Source organism: Bubalus bubalis, chromosome 5 (genome assembly GCF_019923935.1).
Source record: "Bubalus bubalis isolate 160015118507 breed Murrah chromosome 5, NDDB_SH_1, whole genome shotgun sequence".
Lineage (NCBI taxonomy): Eukaryota > Metazoa > Chordata > Mammalia > Artiodactyla > Bovidae > Bubalus > Bubalus bubalis.
The window spans coordinates 7,266,718-7,293,061 of NC_059161.1; the positions used below are offsets into that span (position 1 = coordinate 7,266,718).

The 26,344-nt window shown below is 55.0% G+C and overlaps 1 protein-coding gene across 3 annotated transcripts in view; it reads right to left on the bottom strand.

Annotated features, from left to right (window-relative positions):
• The window catches only part of LAMB3 (laminin subunit beta 3), a 44,884-nt gene that overhangs the window by 549 nt on the left and 17,991 nt on the right, over window positions 1–26,344 (bottom strand). For all 3 annotated transcript variants that reach the window (XM_006055156.4, XM_006055155.4, XM_025285379.3), the window contains 19 exons: window positions 25,951–26,065; window positions 25,365–25,438; window positions 20,809–21,000; window positions 20,242–20,305; window positions 19,695–19,888; window positions 17,711–17,831; window positions 16,777–16,965; window positions 14,435–14,590; window positions 13,911–14,107; window positions 13,600–13,711; window positions 12,605–12,983; window positions 11,086–11,246; window positions 10,727–10,947; window positions 10,246–10,443; window positions 9,549–9,693; window positions 5,634–5,841; window positions 4,192–4,333; window positions 3,621–3,797; window positions 2,489–2,642 (listed from right to left, as the gene is read on the bottom strand). In XM_006055156.4, coding sequence (XP_006055218.3) covers window positions 2,489–2,642; window positions 3,621–3,797; window positions 4,192–4,333; window positions 5,634–5,841; window positions 9,549–9,693; window positions 10,246–10,443; window positions 10,727–10,947; window positions 11,086–11,246; window positions 12,605–12,983; window positions 13,600–13,711; window positions 13,911–14,107; window positions 14,435–14,590; window positions 16,777–16,965; window positions 17,711–17,831; window positions 19,695–19,888; window positions 20,242–20,305; window positions 20,809–21,000; window positions 25,365–25,438; window positions 25,951–26,065 — 3,199 coding nt within the window. The remainder of the gene's footprint in view (window positions 1–2,488; window positions 2,643–3,620; window positions 3,798–4,191; window positions 4,334–5,633; window positions 5,842–9,548; window positions 9,694–10,245; window positions 10,444–10,726; window positions 10,948–11,085; window positions 11,247–12,604; window positions 12,984–13,599; window positions 13,712–13,910; window positions 14,108–14,434; window positions 14,591–16,776; window positions 16,966–17,710; window positions 17,832–19,694; window positions 19,889–20,241; window positions 20,306–20,808; window positions 21,001–25,364; window positions 25,439–25,950; window positions 26,066–26,344) is intronic.

Sequence of the window (26,344 nt, forward strand, 5' to 3'; positions counted from 1 at the left end):
CTTCCGTCCCCTCCCGCCCACCTGGAGCTGCACCTGCCTGAGAAACCACCTCCACCCCGAGGGGAGCCTGGCCCCCCAAGGCAGCTCTCCCCAGCCCCTTCTCCCACTTTTAGAGAAACCAGGCCAGGACTGGACCCGGGGGTCCCCTGCCCCTATGCTTCTCCTTGGCTCTAGGCGGAGCAGTCCCAGGCCGATGCTGGAGGCCCCTGGCACCAAGGTTAGACACTCACTGTGGTGGACCCAGTCAGCTGCCATCCCACCAGCGATCCTGGTGGGCACCAGGGCAAAAGAGCTGGAAGGCTGGATTCCTCCCCATTTTCTCTCCCCGACACTCCAGATACACCTAGTCCTGCCCTGCTGGTCCATTACGCATCCCACCTCCCAGGTTATGTGTGGAGGATGTGAAGGACTCCGAAGGGATCTGGTCCAGCCTATCCCTCCTGTTGTCCTAGGCAGCTCGGCATTCACAGGAGCTGGTACTCAGCCTCAGCCTCAACTTCCCAGAGCAGGGCGGCAGAGGGGGTCACTGCCTCACAAGGCTCCATCCTCAGGCAGTCCTCATTACAAAGTCTTCTCATTAAGCCAGAATCTGAGCATGTCTTGCTTCCACCCCGTGGTCCTGGGTCTGTCTCCTGGGCTGTTAAGACTCAATCTGCTATGCCTCCCACATGGCAGTCCTTCACATGTCTGAGCCTCGTCTTCCCCAGAGGAAACCGCCCTAGTTCCTTCCTCCATGCCTCACCTGATAGAATCTCTAGGCCTTCCCTACTTCCCAACTCTGCTCACCGCCGCCCTGACCCCCGATGTACACTGGTCCGTCAATATCTCTTCTGGAGATATACTGGCCCCCACTGAACCCCATCTCCCAGGTGAGACTATCAGTGGAGTGTAGCAGGGGTTATTACCAGGTTGACATTCAGCCAGTAGGCTCCCATATGGACCTATGGGCCGTAATAAGTAGTGACATTTTAATAGCTGCTCTTCTCCTCCTCTGTTCTCATTCCTAGGGGCTCCCTATGCATGATCTTCCCCATAACCCTGCAATTAAAGGTAAATTCCAGCAAGCAGGTAAATGCTTGCTTCACTGAGTTTTTTCCTGGTTGGTAGTAGGTGTAAGACACACCAGTTACTAAATATTTTTAATATCACCCTTGAGCCATTACTCCCCTTATTTTGGCTGCTTTGTGTTTATTAGCTCTTCTGTCAGGAGCAAGGCACTTCTGGCTTATATCAAAATTCCTGCATCTTTTTCAGGTTGAGTAACAATTTGTAAGCATTTATCACTTACCAGTCATAAAGTTTTTAGCTACATTAGCCTCTGAGTAGCCGGGCCTTACCTGAGCTATACTTCTGAGTACAGACAATGCCAGGTTGAGAGAGAATGTTTCTCTTCACTTAATTGTATCCTGTTAGCTTCAGCCCATCCTTCTGAGACTCAGAATGCTAGTTCTGTTACCCAGTGAATCTGCTACCTGCCATCCCCAGATTTGATTAGCACATTCTCTGTCTTCATATAGAACGCTGATGGACAAGGGCAGGGTAGGCACTGGCCCAGGACTGGGCTCCTCCAACTGGGTCAGCCCCTCGCACCTCCCACTTCAGGTGCGGCTGGCCACAGCCTCGAATCCACTCACTGTCGACTCACCAGCCCCCCCTTTCTCCATTCCATCCGTCTGGCTAGCCAAACAGAATTTTGTCAAAAGCTTTCTCCAAAATTCAAAGAAACTCTGGTCGTGGCATTCACAGGGCACCCCAGGGCCATGACCCCATCATCGCATCCTAAGAAACTGAGCCTGGAAGCCCCTGTTCGCCTTTCTGGGGAGCCTCAGAACGCTTTCAAAAGCTCCATTCATTACAACTTGCTGGATGGTTTCCTACTGCCTCCAGGGCTGTGTCTATCCCCCTCCTCCTGGCGTGCGGGTCGGCCATGGGCACCAGCCACGTGTCTCCTTGCTCCTTCGCTACCACTGGTTTTGTCCTCGTCAACCCTCCTCTCCAGGAGGGTGGTCCTGCCCACATCCTCTAGTTCCTCCCTAATCACCCTGTCCTGATGCCCCTCCTCCTCCTCACAGCCTCATCCTTCCAGGCCCACCTCAAACCTGATCTTTTTTTCTTTTTTGAACACTACCATCACTGAACATTTCTCTCTGACATTATGTATCCTCTGAGCCCCTCAAGCGCCTATTATTCAGGCTTTCATCACAGACCTCCTTGTACTGTTAAATGCAGTTTCATGAAGCTAATGGCCAACAGGAAAAAATGCCCCCCTCTTAATTGCAAGCTCCTCAAAGGCAGGCCTAGTTTTGCGAACATCACCACATTCCTCACAGCCCCATTCTAGGCCTTGTTCCTGTTAGGCACTCGGGAAATCCCAATTGCTCTCACTCCCCTAGCACTGCTAGCTTCAAAGGGTGGGCCTCAGAAACCCTGGGTTGGCAGCAGCCTTCAGGGATGCCCCGCGGTCCAAGGCCCTGGACCACTCCCTCACCTCTCATCCTGTCCATCATCGCCATGGTCTCCCCAAACAGTTCCTCCGCCTCCGTCTTGACGCTCAGAATCCGGCTGCCCTGTTCTCCCAGCATGGAGCTCTGATCCAACCTGTCCTTCAACTCAGCATATTTTTGCTTTACCCTCTCAAATCCCTGAAAAAAAGGTAAAACCGTTTCTGCATCACCATCATCACCATCGTCCAAAGTCCTAAAGGCCTTTGGCTAAAGGAGTTGATATCACCCACATCCGGACACGGAGATGAGGTGCCTTTTAATATCCCCCATGGGGTGGGTCTGCTCTATAAAAGCCCCTGGGCCACAAACCACACCTTAATTTCTGTACTTCCCTCCATCCGCAGCGCCTGTCACTTCCCAGCTCACTGCCAGCGCAGGGCCGGATACATGGCTGTCACGTAATAGCATGCCTGGCAGCTTGGCCATTGTACCAGGACCACCGGTACCCTGGAGATGTTGAGAATGGCTCTCTGACCTTCTCTCTGATCTAATTCTGACAGTGATGGGGTTCAGGTTGTGCTGAATCAAGAGTGCCTGTCTGGGCTGGGAAGCCACAGACAGAGGATAAGCTCTGGGTCAGGTGTCAAGAGCCTTGCTTTGTAGACAAGCGTTGTGCCTGGACAAAATCCACTTTGTCTGTGAAAGGAGAGGAAATGGACCAGCTGTTTCCAACATCCCCAAAGTGGCTCCACCAAACACAGCCAAAGGTGTAAGAATCCAGAAGCTCCACCTACCCCCCACCCCAGGTATATTTCAGAGTAACTGGTACTTAAAGTGCTCTGGGCGGGGCGGGGTGGGGGGGATGCTTCCCAGGTGATGCTAAAAGTAAAAAACCCACCTGCCAATGCAGGAGACATAAGAGACAGGTTCGATCCCTGGGCCAGGAAGATCCCCTGGAGGAGGGCATGGCAACCCACTCCAATATTCTTGCCTGGAGAATTTCCATGGACAGAGGAGCCTGGCAGGCTACAGTCCATGGGATCACAAACAGTCGGACAGGACTGAAGCGACCATGCCCATGCAAATGCTTTGGAGCCGTGGTCTTATCAAGTGTACAGAGCCCACTCCTGCTCCCACTGACAGTGCTTCCTCGGGCTCTCTCTGCCCTCTTCGTACCTCCTGGGTGCTCAGCGCCTCCTTGCTGGCTTCCTCTGCCAGCTGTCGGGCCTGGGCTGCCTGTGCCTGCTGTTGCCTGGCCCGGCGGCCAAGCTCCTCCATCCGTGCTCGGAAGCCCCCCAGCTGCTGCGTCATGCTGGTCACCAGTCTTTCTGCTGGTCCCAGTACCTGCTGAACCTTTGTGGAAAAAGAGAGAACGGGGGTTTGGGGTGGGTCTCATAGGCAGCGACCTTCGGTCTTCTTTCCAGTTTTTGGGCCACAAAAACTGATGCCTCCAATCAGGGCATCACTATCACCCCCATCCAATCCCCTAACTGCCCCCAGCATGCAAGCCTCCCAGCCTTCACCGGCTCAGCTGACCATCCTCCCTTACTCCTGCTGGAGCTCAGAGGCCACCCCTGCTTCTGCATCAGCCACGAGGCCAGAAAACTAAAAGCTCGAAGCCAGGCCCAAGGCTTGTAGCCCCTGATTCTTTAGGGCCCCATCTCAGCTCCCAGCCAGGTCCCTTCCTGACATTGTCTCTGCCTCGCGCCCGGGTCTGAACGTTCATTCCCCCACGTGGGACACTTACCTCAGCGACCCTGTCCTGGATGAGCCGCATGGAGCGGCGGGTGCCCCGCATGGTGTCCTGGGCCTCCTGCAGCGCCAGCGTGCCCTGCCGCAGGGCCCCCAGGACTTCCTCCACCTGGCCCTCCACCGCGTGGGCCCGGCTCCTGGGGCGGGACGGGCACAAGGGACAGTGGAGAATTCACTCAGGGGAGAGCTCTGAGTGAAGGTGCTCTCCAGTCCCGGACAGTACCTTCTCCAGCCAAGGAAAGAGGCCGAGAACTAACTCGGTAGTAGCTTTCCATTCCAGGACCCTAGCAAGCCCCCTCCCCGTGCCAGATGGAAGGATATTCCTGGAAGGTGGAAACCAAGCCTCTTTACTGCTGTCTCCTCTGGGGGCCAGCACAGCACACTGCAGGAGCCCAGGCCATGATTACGGCCGAGTTTAATAAAGCACGCTTTCCCCAACCACGTGATGAAAGTGATGAACACCTCGTGATGAAAGTGAAAGAGGAGAGTCAAAAAGTTGATTTAAAGCTCAACATTCAGAAAACTAAGATCATGGCATCTGGTCCCATCACTTCATGGCAAATAGATGGGAAAACAGTGGAAACAGTGGCTAACTTTATTTCTTAGGGCTCCAAAATCACTGCAGATGATGACTGTAGCCGTGAAATTAAAAGATGCTTACTCCTTGGAAGAAAAGTTATGACCAACCTAGCAGCATATTAAAAAGCAGAGACATTACTTTGCCAACAAAGGTCCGTCTAGTCAAGGCTATGGTTTTTCTAGTAGTCATGTATGGATGTGAGAGTTGGACTATAAAGAAAGCTGAGCTCCAAAGAATTGATGCTTTTGAACTGTGGTGTTGGAAAAGACTCTTGAGAGTCCCTTGGACTACAAGGAGATCCAACCAGTCCATCCTAAAGGAAATCAGTCCTGAATATTCATTGGAAGGACTGATGTTGAAGTTGAAACTCCAATACTTTAGCCACCTGATGTGAAGAGCTGACTTGTTGGAAAATACCCTGATCCTGGGAAAGATTGAAGGTGGGAGAAGGGGACGACAGAGGATGAGATGGTTGGATGGTATCACCGACTCAATGGACATGAGTTTGAGCAAGTTCCAGGAGTTGGTGATGGACAGGGAGGCCTGGTGTGCTGTGGTCCATGGGGTCCCAAAGAGTTGGACACGACTAAGCAACTGAACTGAACTGAACTTCCCCAACCACAAGAGCTGAGGCGGCCCTTGGGGACGGTGTCCAGTATGGAAGGCGGGGCCATGCTGAGTGAACCTGAGCCTGGACGCTGGGTATCACCTGACCATCTGCCACCATAGTCAGCACCCCTCGTGTCTCCCAGGACCCCTCTGATTTATAGAGGTTCCTCTCTTGCTTCCAGCCACACAGCCAGGGAGCAAAACCCCAGCCCAGTCCTGGGAGAAGAGTTCAGGACGCCAGGCCATACCTGGCCTGCTCGGCCTCGGCCTGCAGCCTGCGAGCCCGAGCAACATCCTGCTTGGTCTGGGACAGCACCAGGTCCACGTTGGGGAGCCTGGCCGCGATGGCCTGGATCTCGTTCATCTTCTGCAGGACTGTGGCCGAGTCGGTGGGCAGCCACAGGGCCAGCACAGCCTCGCTGACCTCCTGGATGGTGGCCGTGTCGGTGTCGGGGTCTGGAAGACAAGCCGCCCATTGGACTTGGGGAGCCTAGCCACGTTCCCCCAAGGTCAGAGGCCTCCCCCAGGCCCAGCGGCACCCGTGGCATCTCCGTCTAGCCTGCCCACATAGCTGCCGCCCTCCCCTCCCAGGCACCCTGCTCTGAGAATTTCCGGGCACCTTGCTGTGGGAGGAGGGGTGTTGGCACAGCTGTGGCAACTATGTGGCACCACAGGAAGTTGCAGGCTGGAGAGAGGAGGCGGTGCCAGGCAGCTGGCCCCAAACAATGCCTGGAGCGCAGACGTAAGCGGCCCCGGAGTGGGGACACCAGCCAGGAACTGGAACTGCTTCCTTGGCAATAAGACCCCTGCCACGTGCCCCCTCCACCTCGGGCCAGAGTGCTCGTTTGTGCAAAGGCAGGTCAAGATCATCGGGGCTTTGCTCACATGTCACCTTCTGAGCGAGGCGGGCCCCGGCCATCTGATCGAGGGTGGTAATCTGCACCCTCTGCCAACGTTCCCTCTCCTCATACTCAGCTTCATCATTCTCCCGAATGTTTATCACCACCCACATGCTGAACAATTTACTCGTTTGTCAGATCTTCCGTCTGACTCCCCACTAGAACGTAAGCAACGTGAGGACAGGGGCTGCCATTCAGCCACGGCTATAGCCCAGCACGGTGCCTGGCACTCGGAGGTGCTCTGTATACAGCGAATGAGTGGCTGAAGGGGCTCCAGACCCAGGCTTCCCCTTTTTTACTCAAGCCACCTAGGCCAAGTTAGCTAGCTTCTCTGAGCTCAGTCTCCCGATCTGTGAAAGGAGCTGATAGGAAACAATTATCAGGAATTTCACAAACCACCTCCAGGTCAGAAAGTAAGATCAGACGTACAGAGATGGTTTCTCCTTCCCCGTGGTCACTCTACAGATTCCACTGGTACCGCTGTGGGAAGGAAGGGGGCATCGCCTATCCAGATGGTTTGCCCCGTGACTGGGACTTTTCTGGGGGCCCCAGGTCTAGCCTTATTCTGCAATCAAAAGCTTCCTTACCAGGTGGCTACACAGGTCCCAGACTAAATTCCCTCCCCGTGCCAGGTGGAAGGACATTCCTGGAAGGTGGAAACCATGCCTCTTTGCTGCTGGGTTCTTACGGGGCCAGAGCAGCACATCACAGGAGCCCAGGGCATGACTGCAGCTGAGTTTAATCAAGTGAGATTTTCCCCAACCACCTGCTTTCACAAGGACCTCCCAGTAGAGACCATCAACTGCTCGCCTAACCCAGAGTCCTACTCTCAAAACTCGGCTTAGACACGCCTTCCTAGACAGCCGCCCACGGCTAGCACACCCCCACCGAGCGCCTGCCCTTCCTCCATTCCGTTTCACTTCAGCTTCGCCCGAGGGCTTGGTCTGAGTCACACAGTTTCGTGGGCTTCTGAGTCTCAGGGTGGGCTCAGCAAACTTTCACTGCTCTGAGCAGCAGGACGTGGGGCGCAGAGGCTGCAAACCAGGTTGGACTTGGTCCCTGCCCTCATGGAGCTTGGAATCTAGCGGGACAAGGGAGCACAACCCTGGGTGATGGGGCCAAGCACAGGGTCTGAGGGCGGCACCTGTGGAGGGGCATCTAACCACTTAGGTGCCCTTGGAGGGGCGGCTAACCCGCTCTGACGGGTCCAGAGAGGCTTCCTGGAGACTGAGATACTTAGAGGATGCTTAGAGGGTGGATAGGAATTAGCAGGTGCAAGGCAGAGCAGGGGAGAGAAAGCAAGAAGATGAATATAAGCAAACACAAGGAAGCAAGTGTGTGTGTGTGTGTGGCGAGGTGGGGGCCTCCATCTCAGAGTGCAATGATCTAGAGTGTGGACCCCGTTAGGCGAGCCCTACCCACACCCGCTCCAAGCTGGGTGCCCGTGGGCAGGCTTCTTAACCTCCCTGTGTCTGGCGTCCTCATCTACAAAGTGGCAGGCATGCAGGATTAAATAATGTAATACACGTGAAGCACTTTAGAACAGTGCCTGGCACTTAGTAAGAACTCCGTACACCTGATTTATTATTTTTGTCACTCCCATTAAAGACCTGGGAAAGACAGGGTCCCCTCCCTCCCCCGCTGGCCTCACGCTCTCCTGCCCTCGCTGGGTGACCCTGTGTGCCCACAGCAGCTGCTACGCATGCCGCTGCAGTAGGAGCCTGGACACGAGAACCCACGGCCTTGGAGACTATAAGAACCGCCCTGGCTCCTTCCCGTCCTGGCTGAGGCCCCTCTTCTCCTCTCTGCCCTGCGTCCTGTCCCAGGACTCAATCTGAGTTGAGGGGGCAGCAGGCATCCCGCAGCCCGGCAGCTCCCTGCACATTCACAGGAGCCGGGGCAGCACCCCAAGGAGAGGCTCCCGACCCCCTCTCACGTCCGGGGTCGATGCAGGAGGCGGGGGGAGGGGGGGGACGGTCAGCCTTACTCGGCTTCACTTGGGGGCAAGGCCTCCTTATCTGGGAGGCTGAGCCCCAAACTCTGGCCTGCCCCTTCGTCCACTGTCAGGCCCCACTGGCCAGCATGCACACGGCACATCTCCATTCTGAGGATCTCCAGGGAGTGCTGACTGCAGCCTGCCCTGGGGCCACTCAGGGCACCTCGGGCGGATCCTTCCTGCTTCTCTCCAACCTGCCACATGCACTCAGGAGGGAGCTCTGGGCTCTTGGAGCCAAGGCACCCCAATAATAGCAGGAGGAAATACTGTTACACCAGGCCCTTGGCTCCCAGCCAAGCAAATACCCTGGCAGGGACCAGAAATATAGTAATATCGGTTCATATTCTTGAGGAACCTTTCATTTTTCAAAACACATTTTCCATCAGTTGCTTGATGCCCAGAATAAACTTGTAAAATACTCTCATCTCGGTTGGCAGAAGCGAACATGGAGGCAAAGAGAAAAGCAACTTGCCCAAAGTTCAACAAATTTCCTGAGCCCTGTGCTGGGATCTTTGCCACCCCCCAGGGCAGCTCGGGAGTGCCTCGGGCTCCTTTACTCATTCAACCAACACTGGGAGCTTTTTCAGGGACACAGTGAACAAGACACACAGCCATCCCTGGCCTCTTGGAGTTGCGAGTCGGGTGCGGAGACAAGCAACACACTCGTTGACAGAAGAATTCAACAACCACAGGCTCAGAGCGAGAAGGCTCAGAGCGGCGAAGGGCCGACTCCAGAGGGGGCTGGGGGAGGGGGATGACCAGAGAAGGTGATCAGGAAAGTCCCCTCGAGGGAGATATGTACACTCAGACCTGGAGGGCAAGAATCAGTCACCTTGGGGAGAGCATCCCAGGCGGAGAAAGAGAGAGAGCACCCCTGAGGTTAGCGAGAGCTGACCTGTTCAAGGACAGTTTGTGAGTCAAATAGAGAGCTGGCCTGTTCAAGGACAGTTCGTGAGTCAAATAGACAGGGTCCAAGCCACACCCAGGAATTGACAGAGGCCGTGGAATGAAGGACGTTAGGTGTGCGTGGAATGCCACCCCACCTGCACATGTTTCAAAGATGCTTCAGGCTGTTGGGTGGAGAACAGGCTGGAAGGAGATGGGAGAGGAAGCTGCCACCCAGGTGAAAACAGGGACTGGTCAAGGGTGAGGAGGCGCTGATGGAGGAATGGGAAGTGGAGGGTGGGGGATTGGGGGACAGCGAACAGGACCCTACGGGCCAGCAGGCGTGGACACATCAGCCCAAGGGAGGGTGAGGACCGGCTCACCTGAGAGGAACTCCCGCACCTGCCGGATAAGGAGCCGCGTGCGTCTGACATCCTCCTCCATCTGGGAGCGGCTGGCGCTCACCTGTGTCTCCAGGCGCTGAGTGTCCGACTGGACCTGCGAGGCGGCCTCCTCCGCTGCCCTGATCTGCGGACACACACTGTGGGTCAGCGGGGGTCAAAGCTCCCGAGGGAGCCTCTTGGCGGCCCCCATGGAGGGGGTGGGGGTCTGCAGGCATCGGCTACCCAGGATCCACCTGGGAGACGTGTAACTAGTTTTGTTTGGCCTCACAAGAAGTGATGTAGAAACACTGGCCTCCATCTCTCACTTGCCGTGATGCCTGCCGCCTGCTAAGTCACTTAGGTCATGTCCAAGTCTTTCGTGACTCCATGAACTGTAGCCCACCAGGCTCCTCTGTCCATGGGAATTCTCCATGCCAGAGTACTGGAGTGGGCTGCCATGCCCTCCTCCAGGGGAAACTGAACCTGAGTTCCTTATGTCTCCTGCACCAGCAGGCGGGTTCTTTACCACTGGAGTCACCTGAGATGCCCCACTGGCTGTGGGGCCATGCGGGCAAGTCAGCCGACACCTCTGGGATTGTGTCTCCTGGCTGCCAAACGGGAGCTCTGACTCGCCCGGGGGCTCTGTCCCCTCTGCCTCCCCCGACTACGGGTGCCCACCGCCACCCGCCACACCTACCATCTGCCTGGTCTGCTGGAGCTGGGCGCCGAAGGCCCGCAGCTGCTCGGCCACCTGCCCCGCCGTCCGCAAGGCCCCGCCTGCCCTGGGGAGGGCGCCTCTGCAGCGGGAGCCACAGGCCGTGCCGTTGTCTCGGGGACAGAGCTCCCCAGGGCAGGCTCCCGGGGTGCAAGGCATCTCCCTGGAGCCCCCACAGAGCTGCGGAGAGATGGGGGTGTCAAAAGGGGTCCCCGAGGCTCTGCAACAACCACTCCCATCTCACACCTGGGAAGCCAACAGACATCTCTGTGGCAACCAGGCCCCCAGAAACTGGTTGGCGTGGTCGCTGCTGAGCAGCCCATGCAGGGGCTGAGGGTCAGGATGGGTGGGGTGGCGGTGCAGGCTACACAGCCCCCATGGGAACGGCGGGGCAGCCGTTGGTGTGTGACAAGCCGGGCCAGGGGGCCAGAGGGGGAAAGTCGGGCTCTGCAACAGGCATCACCTGGTTGATGGTGGGCGTCAGATCAGGCACGGAGGCCATCTCCAGCCTCAGGGCCGCGAGCTGGGGACCACCGGCTCCTGGTCCTCCTGCCACCTGCTGCTCCAGCCTCTCCGCCTCTCTCCGGCTATCCCTGAGCTGCAGCAACCGGCGGGAGCTGTCCGAGACCTGCTGAGCAGCCTGGGATGACCGCTGATGGGCTGCAGTCAGCATGCGGAAGGCTCCTGGTGCAGGAGGGGAAAGAAGAGAGGTTCACTGAGCCAGCCCTGGACCCCCCAGGCCAGGAGGCGGAGGACCAGCGGGAGGGGAGCTGAAGCCTGGCCCGGCGTGGGGTCTCCATGCTCCCCCCTCACCCCGCTCACCTGAAGGGTCGGCACTGCTTATCTTTTCAAACTGCTCCCTCTTGCTCTGATATGTGACGAGGAGGCGATTGAAGCTCCTGTCCAGACTCCCCAGGTCTCCCGGGAGGGACAAGGTCTCCTCCTCCAGGGGCAAATCAAGCTGTAGGCCCTGAAGCGTCCGCCTAAGGTAGGGGGAGAAGTTTCCACTAAAATACAGGAGAGGGGCTGCCTCCCCAGACCCAGCCATGCCCCCGGAGAAACAGCTACCAAGTCAGGAGAAACAGAGGCCATCAGGGAAAGCTGCAGACGGGAGAGGATTCTGCCACGCTAAAGCCAGCATCATCTCCCTCCATCCATACGCAGGCAGATCCAGAAAAACCTCTCTCTCCTGGATGGGTGTGAGCCTAAGGCTCCCAGCTCTCCTCTGCGTCCCCACACCAGCTTCCACAAGGAGCTTCCCTGACCCTCTCCTCCTGGGGTCCCTACAGGCTGCCATCAGCCATGCCTAGACCCTGGGCACCCGGGTCTCTCCTCTCCCCACCAGGGTTCCCAGAGCTGCTGACCTGTCAGTCCATTTCTGCCCAAATGGGGTCAACTGCCCTGACCCATGGTCACTGAGTTTGCAGAGACTCCCCCCTCCCCGGCCCTCTGCAGCTCCACCTGACCAGTCCCTGCCACTAGCCTCCCTTTCTCCGTGGCCAGCCTCTGCTCCACGTGCACCATCCTTCAGGAGGCCCCTCCAGGCCGGCACGCCCAGCCCATTAGATACCCACAGGCTCCCTGCTCAGCTCTGAGACCGAGGCCAACCGCATACTGGGGTGGCTCGGGCCCCCCATGGTCAGCGAGTCAGCGAGGGCTCAGGGAAGGCAAAACTCATTTTGAAAACTTCGGAACCAAACCTCACTGAGAAGAGGCCTCTGCTGGTAGGAGGGGGCTGTGGGTGGGACCGCTCCCATTCCAAAGGCAAACACAAGTTATTTTCAGAGCCCTGCCTCTCGGATGCCTTCGACCAGGGTGACTCATCCAGAGCTGACGCCCGCAGGAGCACCAGGCGCTTGGGCTGGCGCCTGCACTCCTGGTCCCCCACTCTGCCCCTCTGTGGATAGCTGGTTCTGTCATGTCACCAAGCTGTGCCCATTCCCTCACTGGCAAGACCGACATAGTAACACCCATCCCACCAACCTCCCAGGACTGCAGTGACGATGAAAAAGAGAGGCGTCCAAGAAAAGGCTTGAAAGTGAGACGTGGAAGTTGCTCGGCCTTATCCGACTCTTTGTGACCCCATGGACCAGCCCTAGACAGACTAATCCTCTGTCCATGGGATTCTCCAGGCAAGACTACCAGAGTGGGTTGCCATTCCCTCCTCTAGGGGATCTTCCCGACCCAGGGATCGAACCTGGGTCTCCTGCATTGCAGGAAAGTTCTTTATCTTCTGAGTCACCAGGGAAGCCCTAGGAAAAGGCTTGGTAGATGGTAAAGGGCTGTAAGCAATATGGGCCCCTGCGTGGACTCCAACAGCTCGGTGGGGAGAGGGAATGACCTGATGGAGAAGACGGCATTGGCCACCTGGGCCACCTCCTCCTCCGTGACCAAGGCATCGCCGAGGGTAGCTTGGATCTGCTCCATCTTGCTCTTTGCGTCCAGCATCCGTGAGGCCAGGCCATGGTCCTCCAGGCCCGGCTGGGGCCACAGGCCGGCGGAGGCGTTGCGGAGGCCGGCCAGGCGGAGGGCCTGCTCCCGGAGGCCGCCGTCGTAGGTCTGGAAGCAGGGGTGGCAGGCCACGCACACCGGGGCGCGGTCGCAGTAGCCCCGCTGGCACTGGTCGCAGCGCGGCCCCGTCAAGCCGGGGCGGCAGAGGCAGCGGCCCGAGGCCTTGTCACAGCCTGGCCCCTCGGTGCCCCGGAAGTCGCAGTCACAGGCTGGGGCAGGAGAAAGGATGGTCAGAGGCCAGCGCTCCAGGCGCGCGTCTACCAGGGAGCCACGGCGAGGGCAGCGGGGCTCACTCAGCAGCCCCTTCGTGCAGGCGCGGCCCCAAGCTTCGCTCCCCCAGCGCACGCGCACTCTGACCCGCACCCGCTCTGGCGGGGTGGGCATGCTTGCTCTCCCGCCATCACGGGCGCAAGCACCCGAGGCAGGGTGCCCCTTCCCAGGCGAGGAAGCCGAGGCCCAGAGACGGGGAGCAACCCCGCCGGGGGCAACAGGGCTGGGAACAGACTGGGGTCTGCTTGCTCTTGCCACCACTTGCCAAACTGACCACCGCGGGGCTCACTTTCTGCATCCGTGGAGAGGGAGGAGGGGGTTGCCCCACAGCTGGGAGACGCTTTCTCAGGGAAGAGAGGCGCAAAGCAGCCCTCCTGTCACCGGGACACGGGGACACGGGGACATGGGGATGGGCTAGCAGGGGACAAGTACTCTCACGGGCTGCCAGGGCCCAGCCCCCGCGGACCAGACACCACAGACCCACACGCCCCCCAGCACAAGCGCACCCAAGCACGCACCCCCCACGGGGTAGCCCCCGCCACTCAGACAGCGCACCTCGGCATCCCGCGGCTGCCTCTCCATAGGTCCTGTCGGGACACTGGCGGATGGCTGCGGCACGGCAGGTCAGGCCCCCGAAGCCTTCCCGACAGGCACACTGCCCTGTGAACTGCGGGGGAGAGCGAGTCAGCGAGCGGGACTCCCCGGCGCACCCCAGCCGCAGGGGCTCCCGCCAGGACACAAGCTCCGCAGTCAGACCCAGGACGGCCCCGCCGCAGGCGCACGTATTCGGGCCTGCCAAGGCCGAGAGCCACAGGGAGGGACGTTCCGGGGGCTCTCCAGGGGCGTGGGGGCCAGCCCGCAGGTACCTGGTTGCACTGGGGGCCGAGGGAGTTGTGCGGGTCGCAGGCACAGGGCTCGCAGCCCCGGCCGCTGGCCAGCTTCCAGTGGTGGGGGGCACATTGGTCACACTTGGGGCCCACCACGTGGGGCAGACACAGGCAGCGCCCAGTCTCCTCGTCACACGGCACGTCCCGCCGGGCGCCCAGGACACTGCAGTCACACCCTGCACAGGAGAGGGGCCGCTGAGCTGGGGGCGGGGCACCCAGATCTGTCCCCACCACCCCCCAGAGGACACGCATCAGGGAGGCGAACCCGGCGGGGCCGCTCCCCCGCAGAAAACCTGGAAAGCCAGGCCGCCACGCTTTCCCTCCAGTCCCAGCACCTGGCCACTTGGCCAGCCGCCCGCCTCCCCCGGGGCGGGCTCTGTCCCCCTTCCAGGCCAGGCCTGCAGGAGGCTGCTGGCACAGCCCCGGGCACACCGCGCACGGGGAGCAGGGCCGGCCCCAGGGCCGCTGCCCCGCCCCACGGCAGGCTGGGACCCTCTACTCACAGTGGCAGCCCTGCGGGTTGGAGAAGGTAAGCCCCGTGAACCCCGGCTTGCACAGATCACAGCGTTCCCCCTGCACGTGCTCCTTGCACACACACTGGCCAGTCAGGGGGTCACAGGGCGCTCCAGGCACTGCCCCGTCGGGATCACACTCGCAGGCTGCAAGACAAAGGCGGCACCAGGGAGGCAGAGAGGAAAAGCAGAGCATTGGGAGCGCATTCTGGTTCAAATTCTTATCCCCCCCACCCCACTTCCTGGCTTACGACCTGACCACCTTAGTCAAGTTATTTAAGGTCCCCTGTGCCTCAGTTTGCTCATCTATAAAATGGGGATAATTATATAACACTTATAGGGCCTCTTATGAGGAATAAAGCAGGTAGCACAGGGCTTGGCACGTGTTGCTGTGCTGTGCTGTGCTTAGTCGCTCAGTCGCTTCTGACTCTTTGGGACCCCGTGGACTGCAGCCCGCCAGCTTCCTCTGTCCTTGGGATTCTCCAGACAAGAATACTGGACTGTGTAGTCTATTCCTTCTCCAGGGGATCTTCCCAACCTAGGAATCAAACTGGGGTTTCCAGCATTGCAGGCAGAGTCTTTGGAACTCATTGCAATGTGGATTCTCCTGCATTGCTAGCTGAGCTACCAGGGAAGTCCTTGGCACACGTTATGTAGTACAAAAGTTTCAGTTGGCATGATATACTGAACAAACCACTCTGTGGCCAGCACTGAGCTGGGCACTCTTACGTGTTGCCTTATGTAATCCTATCACAACCCTGAGAATTGACCATGCTTATCCCTATTGTACAGATGAGGAAACTGAGGCTCAGAGATGTTCCAATAACATACTCAAGGTCATATGGCAAGTAGTGCTGGAAATAGAAGTCAAACTCAAGCTTTTCTCATTCTTTCCATAAGCAGATAATATCAACAGCAAGTGAACCAACTTTCTTTCACCCTAACACCAGGGCCCCTTTCACAGCTTTCAAAATAGAGACTCTTACTTCTGGAAAGTTTTGCCTGATTAATCCACCTGAATCAGAGTGCTTTCGATTCAAATTGTACAAACTCACTGGCCCTCGCTGCATGCGTACTAAGTCGCTTCAGTTGCGTCTGACTCTTTCAAACTCCACAAACTATAGCTTGCCAGGCCCCTCTGTCCATGAGATTCTCCAGGCAAGAATACTGGAGTGGGTTGCCATGCCCTCCTCCAGGGGATCTTCCTGACCCAGGGATTGAACCTGCATCTCTTGGGGCCCCTGCATTGCAGGTGGGTTCTTTACCGCTGAGCCACCCAGGAAGCCCCACTGACCCCTGTGAATGTGTTTAGTCACTCCTGGGTCTCTTATGTTTCTTCAGTAAACATTTCTGGAGCATCAGTTATTCATCTGTCATTGTGCTAGGGCCCAAGGTTACAAGAATAATCCCTGCCATAGAGGAGTTCTTAATGCTGGCAGAAACAGAAAAATAAGCTAGCCACATTACAACCTGGTTCAGTTCAGTCGCTCAGTCATGTCCGACTCTTTGTGACCCCATGAATCGCAGCACGCCAGGCCTCCCTGTCCATCACCAACTCCCAGAGTTCACTCAGACTCACGTCCATCGAGTCAGTGATGCCATCCAGCCATCTCATCCTCTGTCATCCCCTTCTTCTCCTGCCCTCAATCCCTCCCAGCATCAGAGTCTTTTCCAATGAGTCAACTCTTCTCATGAGGTGGCCAAAGTACTGGAGTTTCAGCTTTAGCATCAGTCCTTCCAAAGAAATCCCAGGGCTGATCTCCTTCAGAATGGACTGGTTGGATCTGGTAAAGGCAAGTAAATGGGCCAAGTGCGCCTTCATTTTCCTGTGTGTATGGTTTCTACTACCAAACAGTCTGTGTGTTTCCTGACAGCAGCAATTGTATCTGATATTAACTTTTTTCTTTCCTATGTTCAAAAAGGGCTTCCCTGGTGGCTCAGATGACAAAGAATCTGCTTGCAATGCAGGAGACCCGGGTTCAATCCCTGGGTTGGGAAAATTCCCCTGGAGCAGGGCCTGGCAACCCACTCCAGTATTCTCACCTGGAGAATCCCAGGGACAGAGGAGCCTGGCGGGCTGCAGCCCATGGGGTCGCAGAGTCGGACACGACTGAAGTGACTAAGCAGCAGCATACTCAAAATAAGTTCTACGTAATGACTGACTGACCAATTGACTGACACCCAGAGAGGCTGGGTGACTCACTTAGGAAGGCACGGCCAAGTCAAAACAATTGCCCCCAAGTCTTCATGCTTCCTGAGGGCATGTGAGTCCCCAGGGACGTGTGCTCTGTTGAGCCCAGAGCAGATTAATAGACAGATGAGCCCCTACTCACGGATACAGGTCTCCTGAATGGGAGCCCCAGGACGCCGGTTCCGGAAGTAGTGCAGCTGACAGCGTTCACAGTTCCTGCCCTCAGTGTGGTCCCGGCAGTTGTCACACACACCTCCATGCGCCCCCTGGCTGGCAGCAAACACGGCTGGGTCAAAGTGACATGTCTCTGAGTGTCCGTTGCAGTCACATCCTGAAAAAGGAGATTCCTGGGGTTGAACACTAGACCGGCATCGTTGGCATCTGCAAAGCACGCTCCATGCTAACTCGCTGGCATCCCCAGTGACTCTGTAAGATGCCCAGGTCTGAAAAACGGGAAACTGAGACCCAGGGAGGCTTGTCTAATTTATTTCAGTTCATACAGCCAGTAAGAAAGGAAAACGGAGAACATGGGCCTCCCGACTCCCAGTGTGGGGATTCATCCCAGGATGATATCCGTGTGGGGCCAAAGAGAGAGCTGTTCAAACATCCCATGCCAACCCTCCCCTACTGCCACCATGGGTCTCCTGCTGGGTCACTTTCCTTCTCTAGGCTGGAACCCTGGCTGTCCTCATTTATGGAGGGAAGGGCCCTGCCCCCAGGGGCCCATCTGAAAGAGAAAGAATGACAACAGGGAGACCAAGTGTGACCTACACAGGATAAAGCACTGGAGAGGCTGGAGGAAGGAGGACCTGGGTTAGCACGAACGGCCTGTGGCATCAGAAGTATGAACCCGCCCGTGGTCCCTGTGAGGTCTGGGCGGTGGGAGGATGTGACTCACAGGCCCTCTCCTCCCCAAAGAGCAAAGAGAGCTTTAGTTACGGGGCAATCGGTTTAGATTTAAGTATTAATAATAAAGACGAGATTCTCCCCGTGTCCCAGAGGAGGTCATCATGGCCCAGAGGGGCCAGCACCCCAGCCAGTGGTTGCAGGGGAGGTGGGGGGTCCCAGGCTCATACTCTGGCATTCGTGGGGGTCCTGGTCTTCCGCGGGTCTCCAGGGCCGGTTGTTGTAGAAGGGCGCGCAGCGCTCACAGTTGGGGCCGGCGGTGTTGTGTTGGCAGACGCAGACCTCATGCACCTGGGGGCGGGGCCATCGGTCACCAGGAGGAACCATCACAGGAGCGTCCCAGGGACAGACCTGCCCTCTCCGCTCTGACCCTTCCGCTCGGCTTAGACCCCAGGGTCCAGCTCGGACCCCAGCTCCTCCAGCCTGCACTGAGCTCCTCTGACACTCCCAGAGGCCGGCTTGTGTGGTGCACATGTGCGTGTGTACGTACATGTGTGTTTGTATGCATGCACATCTACACTGCTCCTCCTGTTGGGTTTTTAAAAGCCCGGTCCTTGCATTTGGCCATCCCCATACCGCCCAATGCAAAACAGCGCCTGGAAGGTTGCTCCCACAGCCTTGTTGGTAAACTGCAATTCTTGTGGGCCCTCTGGAGATTTATATTCCAACAAGCTATGACTGCAGTTGTTTGGCTAATGAGACTGTGATGATGAATTGTTACTAGACTCATTAAGGTACAGAAATAGAATAGCAATTGTGTGCTAATCGTCCTCCAAATTAAGCTCACCACCCGCTGGCTGGCATCGAGGACCTGCACTGTGCTTGCTCCATGCTCGCCCTCCACTTGCCCCTAAGAGCACAGCTGAGCTGACCTGGCTGCTCCCTGTACAAGCCCCACGTCTCCCCACCTTGTGGCCTGTACTGATGCTTTGCTTCCTTCCTAGAAGTCCCTTCCCCCTCTATTCACCAGCAAGATCCTTCCCAGCTGGAATGGCACATCCTTCATCAGGCCTGCCTGCTCCCTCTAACTCCATGGATTTCAACTCTGGATGCACTTAAGCATTATTTGAGGAGCTTTATATATATAAATGCCCAGGCCCAACTCCAACCAATCTCAGGGACAAGGCCCAGACATCAGTCCTTTATAAACTGGTGTTTCCATGGTGTAGCCAGAGTTGAGAACCACCGCGGCTGGGCAGGCCCTCGCCCTCCTCTACATTCTTATATGCCAGCGATCACACTCAGCCTGTGTTCTGGTCTTGTGTTTTGGGGCCCTAACGGCTGACACATCCGTGGTGCCAGTGTCCCTCTGGCCTCCTCTGCAGCCTGGGGGAAGCACTGGCCCAGAAAGTGGAAAGGAAAAGGCTGCGCAATGTTCCAGTCCCCTTATTTTCCCTAGCAGGCCACCTGATAGGATTTCATCGTGTGCCTTTATCACTAGAACAAGTATCCTGCTCCTGATTGTTAATATTGTAGAAGCAGGAAAGTGAAATGACAGCTCCCTCTGCTTCTTGGTCCAAGGGTCTCTCTCCTCTGCTGATGGCTCTCAAGCCTGGCTTCCCAGCAAACGCCCCTGGGTCACTTGTTAAGCTGGAGCTTCCCTTTCTATCCCTGACACATCTGACTCAGCTGCTCTGGGGTAAACTTAGCATCCGTGTTAGCCTCTGTTCTCTCCTCCTGTCCCATATCTCACCTCTAAATGGGACTTCAAAGTCCCCCAAACCAGGGACTCTCAATCCTGGCAAGATGTTAGAATCACCGGGAGCTTTAAATAATAATAATACAATTAGAGTGTCTGAGGTAGGGATCCGAGTGATCTTTTTAGCTCCCCAGGAAATTATGATATATGATCAGGGCTAAGAATCAATGCCTTAAGCTCCCTGCAATACCCATGCATATACTTCTACTTACATGTATACTTATACTTACATCTATATTACTGAATAAAAATCATCTCAAATAATAAAGCAGGTCCAAAGAAATGCTACCAAATGGGACCTTGAAAACGATAACCATTTACACTCATCTTCGCCATCGCTAAAACAGTAAATACTCAAGTCTTCAATCTAGTGCCCCACCCCTCTCCAGGGGTCCCGAGGATGCCCACAGTCTGCCACGCCCACTCCCCTCTCCCTTCCCACCCTGGGCTGCCACCTGCACGGTGCTGGAGGGGCTGGCAGGAGTTCTGGAACTGGGGGCACAGCGGTCCGCATGGCCATGACAGAGGCAGCTCCCTTGCAGACGCAACTGGGACACAGCGTAGTAGGCGCTGGGAGGGTGGTAGCCCCTCTGGGGCACAGGCGCCAGCTTGGTGAAGTTGACCCTCAAGTTGGTGATCTCCCCCAGCTCTGCGGGGAACAAACAGCAAGGAGGGAGAGGGCAGGTATGGGGGGGAAAGGAAAAAAAAAAAAAAGAATTTAGACACAGAGTCTTCTAGGGCAGGACAATAAGGAAAGGAACTCTGGTCTCACTACCCATCTTCCCCAAGCCTCCTACAACAGAAAAGACCCCCCACAACATTGACTCAGGCCTTATGAGTGGTTGGCCAGCACCATACCCCTACGAGCTTAAGCAGGGCGGGTATTCAATCCAACCATGCTGACAGAGGCAGCAAAGACTAGGAAATGTCCATGATCTGAGCTACAAGCCTATTTTGTTCTCTATCCACAGTCCCACGGGCTAGAGGAGTAGCCACACTGACCTTGAATTTTTTGACTTTGTGTGGCTGGGATCCCAGAGGCTAAATCCATAAGGTTGAGCCGGACCTGCAGAGAGGTGGGGTAAGGGGAGACCCAGGAAGAGGTGAGCTGTGGCCAAGCCCAGAAGTCCTCTTTTCCATTTGATGCCCTGCCAAATGTCTTGAGGGTGTCCAGAGGGCTCCTTCCCAGGTGGCACAGGGGTAAACATATGCCTGCCTACGTGGAGCCGCAAGAGATGTGGGTTTGATCCCTGGGTTAGGAAGATCCCCTGGAGGAGGAAATGGCACCCCACTCCAGCATTCTTGCCTGGAGAATCCCATGGACAGAGGATCTTGGCGAGGACAGAGGACCCCTACAGTCCATGGGGTCGCAGCCAGACATGACTGAGCATGCACTCACACGTACTTCTCCTAGAGGGGCCACTGTTGGGGAGCTCAGGAAAGATAGCAAGGCTCTGCCCAAAGGAAGGGGAGGGTTCTCATGGATTCCCCAAAGCCTGGATGACCACGTGAGTGACGGAAAGTGGGAAACCTCTCCCCATGCCTATTTTTCAGGGTGCCCTCTCCTACCTTGGCCCCATTCAGGTGCCCGTTAGGCCTCTGGGGCAGAGTCTGGCACCGAGCATCCTGCCAGCCCTGGGGTTGGCCCTGGCGGACCCAGGGGAAGGCAGAGCCGCAGTCAGCAGCCAGGTACTGGTACACCTGCCAGGTCTTGCCGAAGTCCGAGGAGCGCTCGATCAGCAAGCCAGCAGGCACGGGACCCTGCAGGGACACACAGTCGGGGGGTGAGGGAGGCCTGAGTGATCCCGCCTGGGGGACACGGTCACAGAAAGACACTTTTAAGTGCTGGCGGCCCCTGAGAACCCCAGTGAGGAGGGAGAAGGAGGGCTGCACGGAGCAAGTGGGCTCAGGGGCACTGCGGTCTGATCCTGCTGGCAAACCACGGGCCCCAGCAGGTTTTCCCTGCTTCTGCAAACTAACAGAAAGCAGATCTGACTTCCAGAAGGCACGATCCCTACTCAGTCCACCACCCAGGCAGTGAGGCCAGAAAATTCTCCCACTGGGCTTCCTACAGCCAAACACTGATTCTGTCCTTTCCTCTTTTTTCTCCCACATCCATGGTCAGAGCTCAGGTCCCTGATCGTGCTCAGCCTGGATTCCTGCAACAGCCTAGAACTCAAGCCCAGCCTCAGCCTTTCCAAGCCACGCCCCCACACTTCACCTGCAGGGTTATCTGATCACATGGCTCCCTGCATGAGACCCTTCGACGGGTCTGCACTGGCCTACTTCTGCCCTCAGTGATTCCATCCATTTCTCATGGCTCTCCGTGTTGTCTTTATGCTGACAGCTCCCAGCTTGGAAAACTTCTTTCGGTTCAAAAACCCAGCCTCCACACAAAGAGAACTTCCTTTCTAAAATGTAAAACGGGCTGTGACTCTTCTCTCCTCAAAACCTTCCAATGGCTTCCCCACTGTTTCTTTCCAAGCTTTATTGAGATATTATGGATGTGCAATATACGCCAGTTTAAGGTATATCAAATGTGATGATTTGATAGTCGTATATATTACAGAATGATTAATACAATAAAGTGAGTTAACATGTCTATCCTCTTACATAATAATCTTTTCCTGTGTCATGACAACATTTCAGGTCTACTCTCTTAATGACTTCCAGGTGTCTAGTACAGTGTTAATAATTATAATGCTCACCATGTTGTCCATCAGATCTTCAGAACTTATGCATCTTATACCTGGACCTTTATATCCTATGAGCAGCACCCCACACCCATTTCTTCCTCCCTCCAGCCCCTGGCAATCGCCATCTTCGTCTCTATGTTGATGAGTTCAGGTCTTTAAGATTCCCTATATAGGGCTTCCTTGGTGGCTCAGACGGTAAAGCGTCTGTCTGCAATGCAGGAGACCTAGGTTCGATTCCTGGGTTGGGAAGATCCCCTAGAGAAGGAAATGGCAGCCCACTCCAGTACTCTTGCCTGGAAAATCCCATGGACAGAGGAGCCTGGTAGGCTACAGTCCATGGGGTTGCAAAGTGTCAGTCACAATTGAGCGACTTCACTTTCACTTTCTTTCATATATGTGAAGACATGTGGTATTCATCTGTCTGTCTTAGTTCACTTAGCAGAATGCCCTCAAAATCCATTCATGTTGTCCCAAGATCTCCCTCCTTCTTCATGGCTGAATATTCTAGACTCCGTGTGTGTGTGTGTGTGTGTGTGTGTGTGTACACACATGTGTGTGTGTGTGTGTGTGTACATGACATTTTCTTTACCCATTCATCCATTGATAGACACTTAGGTTGTTTGCATCTCCTGGTTATTGTGAATAATACTGCGATGAACATGGGCGTTACAGACATCTCTTTGAGACAGTGACTTCATTTCCTTCCAGTATACAACCAGAAGTGGGATTGCAGGATCATATGGTAGACTTTTTTTCTAATAACCTTTTGAGGAACTTTCATGCTGCTTTCCACAGTGGCTGCACCAGTCTACATTCCCTCTAAGAGTAAACAAGTGTTCCCTTTTCTCCACACCCTCACCAACACTTACCTCATCTGTTTTACTTTGGCCGCACCACACGGCTTGCGGGATGTTCCCCGACTACAGGGATTAAACCCAGGCCATGGCAGTGAAAGCCTGGAATCCTACCTGCTAGGCCACCCTGATCTTGATGCTAGCCATTCTGACAGGTGTGAAGTGCCAGCTCACTGTGGTTTCCACTTGCTTTTCCCTGATGGCTAACGATGCTGAGCATCTTTTCATGGACCCGTTGGCCCTCTGTACGCCCTCCTTTATCAGAGGCATTATCTATGAGGCATAGAGGATAGATAGAGGATTATCTATCCAAGTCCTCTGCTTGCTCTTCCTGAATAAATCTGAACTCCTGACCGTGCCACTGTGCACCTCCATCTCCTCACGCCCTCAGTCACAGCCCATTTGCTCCCTCCTCAGAGCCTTTGTTCACGTGGCTTCCTTGGCCTGGGATACTCCTCTCCCCTGGGGGGTTCTTTCTTTTGTTCTCAGCTAAATGTCACTTCCTCACAGAGATCTTTTTATACCCACCTAACCTGCGTTCTTCTGCCCACACTCTGCCCACCCACCGCATCATTTCCTATTCTGGGATCTCATCTGCTGCCGTCGTAAATGTCACCGCAATTTCCCATTACTTATCTGTTGGTTCCCTGGTTTTTTTTTTTATTATTATTTTTCTCCCACCAGATCAGGGTTTCCCAACCTTGGCTTGGCACTGTTAATATCTGGAGTTGATTAATGCCTTGCCATGGGGACCAGCCTCGTCATTATAGGATGGTTAGCAGCACCCCTGACCTCCATGCACTAGATGTCAGTAGCATGACCACAGCTGTGCCAACCACAAATGGGTCTATAAATGGCCAAATATAACCTGGTTGAGAGCCACGACAGTAAACCACAAGCACCCCGTCCAGCTGGTTCACAGTTGTGCCCCAGCATCTAGCACGTAGTAGTCATTCAGTACATTTGCTGAATGAATACACGAATCTTTCATCCACTCTCCTTCTCCCCATTCCCACCTGTAAACTCATCTCTCTTCAGTCTGTAGCCTCCCATATCCTTACCTCTCACCACCATATACACATTTGCCCTTCTAGACCCTGTGTGCATTCTTTTGCCCCCTCCCCCAATTATATACATTCTTGTCTCTTGCTTCTTGGTCTTTGTACTTTGCTATTCTCTTTGCCTGGAATGACCGTAACCTTCTCCTGGGCTATTACCGGCCTAAGAAGTTTCATCTTTCTGTGGGTGTATTCTCTGACCATCCCCACCAAAGAGAGATCAAGCTGGGTGCCCCCTTGCTAATGTCCCTAGTACTTCTTCCTACCAGCATCAGAGCACACGTCCCACTGTCTTGCTACTGGTTCTTTGTCTTCTATATATACCAAAGCAACTTGAGGATTGTGATCTAGTTTTATTCAGCTGTTTAGCAACATATAATCGATGTTCAATATGTGTGTAGCAAGAATGGACAAATAAACGAATGGGTGATGACAAAGCAATAAGACTATGAGTATCCATCCAAATGAATGTTGCCCTTCATAGTTGTCATCATTAGGGACTGGGCATTTATTCAAATGGCTCTAGCATTTCTCAAAATACTTGACACCTATTCTTGAGGCTTCTTTGGTGACTCAGAAGGTAAAGAATCTGCCTGCAATGCAGGAGACCCCTGCACTGGGCCAGGGGTCTTCCCTGGAGACCCTGCACCTTCCCTGGGTCAGGAAGATCCCCTGGAGAAGGGAATGCAACCCACCCAATATCCTTGCCTGGAGAATTCCATGGACAGAGGAACCTGGTGGGCTACAGTCTATGGAGTTGCAAAGAGTTGGACATGACTGAGCAACTAACACTTTCCCTTTTATCATTCTTGAGGTCAGGTTCTTACAGCAACTTCCTCAGTCATATAGGATATTAGGTCCTATTGCTTTATATTCACAGTTCAATATTACCTATCCTGATCATCTATTCTCATCAACCAAGATTTATCATTAAATATTTGAATATTCCTGTAGAAGGAATAAAATCAAATCTCTGTAAAGGAAAAGGAAAGACCCTGTCACTAATGAATGAAAATGTGCCCTCCAAAAGGCATATCTCCAAAGGCTAGACTCAAAGCAAAACCTGACAAGTAATGGCACTGAACGAGCCGATGGCTCTGAAAGCACATCTCACATGTGGCTTGGCCAGTTCCTTGCTGTTGGTTAAACTCCATCTCATCAGCAAAGTTATTAAAACAGAGTATACACAGAGTATACACAACCGTATACGCTGTCATTACACAACTGTATAAGTATAATTGGTCTTGGAAGAGCTGAATTAATTAGATGGGCTAAGGATGGGAGGTGCAGAAAGGTAGAGGATAACAGGGGGCCTGGAGGTGCCACTGATCTCCCGGAAGTGGTGCCTCTGCTATCACCATGATATAGGCTCAGAGTTAAGTGTTGCCCCAACCTGAGGAAGAGAGACCCACCCCGCATGTGGTACCATCACCTCCAGCCTGAGCTCCCCATGAGTCCAAGCCCACATGGCCCAGAGTCCCCCCTCTCTTATCCACTGCCATACCCAGGAAACACACCTTAAAATCCATCATGATGTCCTGAAGCTGGAATTTCCCGTCCAGGTCCAGCTGCAGAAAGACAGGGCTCACATCTGGAAAGACACAAAACCCAGGAACTTTAGAGCAGAGACTGTCTACCTTCTCAGGCTCCAGGAAATCTAACTCTGATTTTCCCATCTCCCTCTCAGAGAGGCGTGGTACCAGTACGTTTCTACCTATAGCACTTACTCAAGATCCCATGTCTTCTCGGCCAAATTTTCTTCCCACTGTCCCTTGATGTCTTTAAAACCTTTAGACTTTCAACTCCTCAGCCCAACACAGATCTGTTCCCAAAGCCCAGTTCCTTCAGCAAGCCCACTGTGACCAAGTAGGATGAAATGAAGGCATTTCTCTCTCTTCTCACCTTTTCATTAACCTCCAATAAATTCTTCTACCTACCACATCCGAAAGGCCTCAAATACAAAGACAGAAGGTTCTGCTCACCAGCCACCCATGTCCCACCACCATAAGAAAGACATGGGAAAACCCAAAGGGCCCCAGGGAACCCTGCACATCCTACAGGAGCCTCATGCATGGGCTCCTGGAGGTGGTGGCAGGCGCTTACCGTTCTGTGACTGCCACCAGCGCATGGGGCCCGAGGATGAAACCACGTTCTCCACTCGGTGACCGTTGTAATTGTGAGCCATCCTGGAGTCACACTTGCAGCATTTCATCTGCCACTGCGGAAGACATCAGAGACTCACAGGTGGGGCCTTTGTATACTGGGAATTCTCCCTGTGTATACTGAGAGCCCAGAACATTCTCTCCATGGAAATGCTCCCCTAAGGGATTCATAGATTTCATTAATACATTTAGAACGACCAACTTCTCAAAACAAGACTAACTGGTCATCTTTCCATTTAAGTCCTCTATGTCAGCCCCCAACACATAGCTAGGTAAATAGTAAATAGGTGCTGTGGTTGGGAGAGAGGTATGAGGCTGTAAAAACTTAATTTTTG